The sequence below is a fragment of the Macaca thibetana genome, chromosome 13 (genome assembly GCF_024542745.1).
Source record: "Macaca thibetana thibetana isolate TM-01 chromosome 13, ASM2454274v1, whole genome shotgun sequence".
Lineage (NCBI taxonomy): Eukaryota > Metazoa > Chordata > Mammalia > Primates > Cercopithecidae > Macaca > Macaca thibetana.
The window spans coordinates 57144089-57151034 of record NC_065590.1 but is presented as its reverse complement, the minus strand read 5'-3'; the positions used below and the strand labels follow the sequence as shown (position 1 = coordinate 57151034).

The window sequence follows — 6946 nt, the reverse complement described above, 5'->3', positions numbered from 1 at the left end:
TTCAAATCTAGTATTTAGATCCACTTTGCTTGAACTGTTGGTGCTTGTGACAGATCATTATTAAGATTATTTTACCTCACTGAAAGCACACTGTTCTAATCAGTAATCATCTGAAATTTCACAGACCAGAAGCATTCAATATTTCTTTTATTGATTGTTATTTTTACTGAATGAATGCTATGGTTCCATATTCTATGTTTCTCAAGAAGTTATTTTCTTCTTTTTATTTAAAGGTGACCACATATTTAGGGGTCAGTAAGGTATTTTTCATAGTCTAGCTGCCACTCTCAAATACTGTTGACCTCTACATGCTTAAAGATGGATGCATTGTTGGGAAAGACCTTGCTGCATATTAGATATTCACTGATTGTCTTCAAGGTGCTAAATCAAAGATTCCAATTCTTGGAGAAGTTTGCCCTTAAGTTAATATTAAGTTGTTCAGAAGAGTAGAGATATGTGGGATGAATGGGGTGATTTTCATATACTAGACCTCAATAAATAATTGAAGACTGAACTTGTAAAAATGAAGCAAGATTAATTTCAGTAAAAATTGTATAACTGGACATTTAGTTATAGAGAAGGATACTGTAATGGTTAAAGTTAGTTCATGCCATCTCCTTGACGATTTTTTTTTTTTTTTTTTTTGAGATGGAGTCTCGCTCTGTCACCCAGGCTGGAGTGCAGTGGTGCAATCTTGGCTTACGCAACTTCCACTTCCCAGGTTCAAGGAATTCTCCTGTCTCAGTCTCCTGAGTAGCTGGGAACACAGATGCCCACCACCACTCCTGACTACTTTTTGTATTTCTTGGTCTTCTTAATATTCGCTGAACCATTCATCTTCAGTATTATTTCTTAAAAAGTTTTGTTTATATCTAATGTCTGTTTTAGTGATTCTCAATCTTTTGGGGAATTTTGAAACCGTTTAAAGATTTGATGAACCTAATGAATACTTTTACTGGGAAAATGCTCATTCACATATACCTGCCAAGTTATTATATGTATAAATATATATTATATATAATTTTATGTTAAATACTTAATACTTATATTAAAATATTTAAATTCAATATATATTTATATATTTATATGTAATAGCAATTATATATAATGTTAATATCTATTATATATACATATATATTTTACATATATCTCTATTATTACATATATGTAAGTTAGCAACCCTTGAGGCCTAATCACTGGGCCCTGGACATCTATGCCCTCTATAGGTTAAGACCCAAAATACTTGGCCTGATTACTAATAATAGGTTTTATATAGCAACCGCCTTTGGAGTGCTTACGTATTTTTAAGGGAAACTAAATTATATATCCTTTAATTTAGACATTAATAAAATGTGGATTGTTTCTGTTACATTTTTACAATCACGCATTAATAGTAATAAAGAAGTAACAAATATATCTAGACACTGCAGGTTCAAAATGAATTAAGCATTCATGTTCAGACTTTTTACTGTTGAAGAAAAAAAGACTAAACTTACGCATTTTCATCAGAAAATCATTTTCAAGTGCCAGGGTTTTAAAACAGTTACCAACTGTTGAACTAAAACTTACTCTGATGAATCATCTGATTTCTAAAAAGCCAATTTATTTTGTGAGAAATAAATATAGTTCTATGGAAACAAACACTATGTTCTTTTATACATTTTTTTTTTCAAATAACATGTGAGAGTCAAAGAAATTAGGCAAATGGTAACTAGTATGTGATAGTGTTGGAATTTAATCACAGGTTTACTTAACTTGGATTCCATTGTTTTTTATAGAGAAAAAGCATATTTATGAAATTAGTATTTTAATGTTGTTTTCAATAATTACTGTATCAGTTTATGGTTTCTGGCATATCAAGATGAACAAATGTATACAAAAGTACATTGAGTGGCTCTGCCTTTAATTGTATGAATATAGAGGTGTTTAATGACTAGTAAAATTCAGACAAAAGAGAGTCAACATTCTTCCTCTGTAATATAAGGATGGGTCTTCCCTTCAGATGCAGTCTTCCTTACTGTCCCACTTTCACCACTTTCCCACTTTCACCACATCATGAAATGGTGCCGCATATACTTTTTTAAATCAATAAATCCACAGTTGTATTAAGAAATATTTTATTAACAAAACAGTAAATTCCACTTGCTTAGCATTTCCAATAATGGATAAATTGGCCTTGCAACAGAAAAACAAACAAATAAAAAAAGAAGAAGAAAACCCCTTAGATACCCAATCACACAAAGCACTAGAAGGGTAGGGTTTTGTGGCCTTTCTTTGATGTTTTAGGGATTGACCACTTCACACATTATTGTAGTATTTGTTGTTTTAAAAAAGGCAATACATTACATGGATAAAAAAGAAGCATAATCAATCAGAAAAGTTACAGTCTAGAGATGTAATGAAATTTATGCCAAGTAGTGTGAAATCCTCAATCAACTGCAAACTATGCATGGAACCCTGATATGTTTGGTATGAAGATACTTGGGATTCAAGTCATTTTCTCCTTCTAACTCTGTTCCCCTCTTTTCTTTTTCCATTCAGGAAAAAAATAAGTTTTGCTAGAGTGAGTTTGTGTAAGCCAATAATATTAGAAATAATCTTACTGATAATAAACTATATCATTGCATGTAACTTTAAAATTTATGCTGGGGAGAAACATTGAAATCAATCCCAAACAACACATTTCATAGATATACTGCTTAAAATTACCATTATTCAATTTATTTTCTATTATATTTTAGAATCTATCCAGATGGAAACTGGTTCAAGCTTAATAGATAAAATAGAAAAGCAACCTTAAAAACAAAACAAAACAAAACAAAACAAAAAACCCTTCAAGCTGTAAATTAGTAGTTTTACACTTCCCTTCTTATTTTACTGGCTTTCCCTGAGTAAGACGGAATGAGACAGGGGAAAAGAAAAGACTCATGAATTCTTTAATGTGGCAAATTAAAAAAAAAAAGAAAATCTAGAAAAGAAGTAATGGATATTAAATTTTCATTGTATACCTTCTACTTTCTGGGTCATAAAAAGCCATTAAGATTCTTTCACAACAATTACTTGGCATCCATAGATAGTGGTGATTTGCTATGAATTATACATATTTCTAAGGTGCTGTATATCTGAAATCCAGGCCACTTCTTGGCTTTTTTTCATCAACTAAAGTATCACAAAAGATGTTTTGCATTTTTTGCCTTTGCTGATTAAAGCTAATTGTAAAGGTATTCTTCTCTTCTACAAAATTTATTATCGCTCTTTTAGAAGGTATTCAAGTAATGCAACCAATTTTTACTGAAGCATCAACTTGCAATCTAATAATGCATTTCTTTTGCACTACCTTCTCATATTAATAATTTATTGCTGTGAACATCAGTGAATAATATGCAAAAACAAGTGTATACTCTATACTTTTCTACTACTTAATGTGTTAAACTAAAACTATATTTAATGATATATATGTAAAACCAGAAAAGTTAAAACATAGTCAATAATTAACAGAGAATGATTTTCTTAAATGGGTAATACAGAATAAAAAATTACTGAAAAATACTTTCTTAGTTGAGAAAATGTTTACTTTCCAGAAATGTTCATCATGCACATCAGATTCAGAGAATATATATATTACTTTACTAGAAAGAAAGTTTTCAATTGCAGCAGCCAGAGTTAAGGTGTAGATTAATCAATTTTGCTTCCATAACCTGCCCACATAATGGTTCTTATTCATGCAGCAGTATATCAGTGATATTCTATTTGATAAGGAAAGGTTCATTTCATTAGGGACTAAAATCTTCTTGGGGTTACCTGGGAGCAAGATCTCAATGAAGCAAATCACCCCATTTGTCGTCAATACCTTGGCACAACCCTCTTCCTTCCTGCTTTTCAATATGTCAATAAATATTTGCTACTGTATGCACGTTTGGATCTTCTAGTACATCTGATGGATTGCTGTGGATTCGTGTGTGTGTGTGTGTGTGTGAAAATAGTGAATGTATGTGGGAATGTATTTCAGGGAGAAAAGATTATAAGATACATATGTATATATTTGACTTTCTAATTCACACCTTTCATACAAGTACTAAAACTCAATTGCAACAGAATGAAGGCTGTACATATAAGAAAAAAAGTAGCTGAGTCTTTTTATATACATTCATACATATCTTCCTTAGAATAAACACTACACTGTAATTTCTTTAAAAAATAAAAGTAAGTAATTGTGGCAATTTATAATGGTGGCAAAGAAAAAAAACCAAATGAAATAATTGTTGCTCTGATGTCATAAAACTCCCTATACTTAGCAACACTTATAACATTGAATTTACCAAAAATGGCTGAAGAGCAGAGATATATTTTGCATTTTCTATACAACAGGCTATAAAACGTCACTTATCACAGTCCAGAAAGCACACAGAGATGGATTTTATATAAACATATGTAATAACATAATAAGCGTGCATGAAAATTTCCCAATGATTGCATCTATGCCCTCTTGTTTTTGTTTTGAAATTTTGTGTGAAAATGTGCCTTATATTTCACATTTTTGAAAATAAGGCCTCCATACTTTTTTTCCTCTCTCACAACCAGAAAGGGGCTTTTTGAATGTGTTCCTACACAAGTCTTCAAAAAAGCCAGCACTTTGTTTCAAATGCAAGTTCCAACCACTGCTCCAGTTGCACCAGGCGGCAAACTCTTAAAGGTTTGCAGGTTGAGTCACTCAAAAGGACAGTCTTCTCTGGCAATTGGACTAACTGACTTCTCAGGAAAGCGCTAGCACTTTGGCTAAATCCAGGATCATAGGTAGCTTCTTTTTTGTGTTATGCTTTGTGTTGGTTTCTGTGTTGTGCCTTGATGCTGTAATACTCCTTTGCTTTATGAATGCGTGCGGTCATCACTGTCTTTTAGAAATGTTCCAGCAACATAAAGACAAGCAGAGTAAATGAAAACACTGTGGATGTTAGGGAATTTATTGGCCCCTACTTTTTGTTTTTTGTTTTTCTTTTTTGAGAAACAAGAGCATGAGATACTTGTTTTTATTTTTTAAAAAGTCTTTCCTTCCTGATTGCATTCCCTGTCTTCTTTTGTATGTGCTTCATAAAAAGGAAAGTAAATAAGTTTATATTATGTCTCAGATAAAATGAAGACTATTTCTATACAAGTGTCCATTTAAGATCTTGGGATCAGACATAATACTCTTTATCCTTGTTTTTCTTATTTTTGTTGGCGCTTTTCGCACTGCTGGGTTGTTTCTCCTTTACGACAGCCCCATTGGACTGCGCTGAGTTACTGATGTAGTTTCGACTCTCGTCCACATGGTATGAGCCTTCATCCCGGTTTCTGTACTTGTACATGGCATAGAGGAGGATAAGGATGCACAGGGCGGCAGCAGCTACTATCCCAACGACCATACCCGTGGTGCTGCTGGACTCCCGGATCACTTCTGCTGAGCCTGGGTACGGCTCTCTGCCGCCTGCTCGGGTTGGGTTGGCTATAGAAAAGAGGATGAGAACAAACACAAAGTGATCATTGAGTTCACTGAATACCAGAGAGCTACATTCACATTTATTATCTATTTCTAACAGCACCTATGCGTTAGGAAAGGTATCCTGTTGATACCTGTAGCCATCCCTCTGCCTCATGGGTACTAAAAACTACGGACTATGATTCAAAGTTCTCTGCGAGAGATTTGTTGCTATGTCTTCTTTTTCACAAATCAATTTTGTTTACAGAGTTCTGTAAGCATTGCCCTAAATAAACCCCAATTAGCTCTAAAGGGCCATGTTGGTGGGTTAAGTGGAAAAACCACAAACCCAACATAAAGAAAAGCAGAACAGCCCTACCCTATAATACTAGAGGGAATCATAAGAATCAAATTGGTGTTGCTCTAGAACATAGGTCTAACTAGACTGAATCAGGAAAACTAAATTTAGGACTACTTTAGAAATCATATTCCCTTGTATTTTAAAGAATACAGTATTGAACAATAAGATAATTCACACATTTTAACTGTCTGCTTTTTAAAGTATAACTTTAGTTACATTTTTATAAATGAAAATAGACTAATTTCCATTTTGTTGGAGATTTACTTGTTTACATAAGTATGTGTGTATTTTATTAATTGATTGGGGAGCTCCCAAGCTAAACTTTGGAGAAGAAAGTAATAAAATATTCTTTCTCAGTTTTAAATACAGTCTAGATTGATTTTTTAGTCAAAACTCAGAACTACCTAATAGATAATAATAGAAGACTGGTTAGTTTTATTCGACTGACAAAACCCTTCTTCAGTCTTCCCAAAGTATAAGTAAGGTTCTTTCTTGGATGAGAACAATGGATTTGGGGGTGCCTATATCTTCTTGAAGGCTTGGTCAGACACTGAAATTGATCGATGGGGAAGAATGGACCTGAGATTTAATTGGTAGATAGGAGGAGAAGGAGCAGCTCTTTTCCTCTATATATAATAAACTTTTTTGATATTAAAGGATAGAAACTGTAAAGAGAGAAGAAGATTCTATCCTACTCTGACTGTAGGTCATTTTTTCCTTGTGAATTGTGTTTTCTGCTTTTCCCTAAATCTCTATCCTCTCACTTGTCCTACATAAAAATATTACTTTTCAGATGTAATGTTTTAAAAATGCTACATCTTTCAAAACACGATTCTTTGCCAATTATGCATAATGAACTTAAATAATCTCGATTGCATATATATTAGATAGGATGTATGTGTATGAGTGTGTGTTCGTGTGTATGTAAGAACTGAAAACTTAAGAAGACTAAAATTATGCTTTTATTTCACTACTACTAAACATCATTTAGTAATTAGTTTTAATATTTCTGCAAAAGTTCTTGTTAATTACTGGGAATCATTTTACTAAACATATGGCTCTATACGGCTCTGTAATTCCATTTTCAAATATCACCAAGATTTCTTTTGCCTAAATGTGTATGTGTGTGT

The 6946-nt window shown here is 32.7% G+C and overlaps 1 protein-coding gene across 28 annotated transcripts in view; it reads right to left on the bottom strand.

The window, feature by feature from the left end:
* Nucleotides 1–2100: 2100 nt before the first annotated feature.
* Nucleotides 2101–6946, bottom strand: part of NRXN1 (neurexin 1) — a 1134455-nt gene continuing 1129609 nt past the window's right edge. For all 28 annotated transcript variants that reach the window (XM_050753719.1, XM_050753720.1, XM_050753731.1 and 25 more), the window contains one exon: nt 2101–5482. In XM_050753719.1, coding sequence (XP_050609676.1) covers nt 5175–5482 — 308 coding nt within the window. In that variant the 3' untranslated portion in view covers nt 2101–5174. The remainder of the gene's footprint in view (nt 5483–6946) is intronic.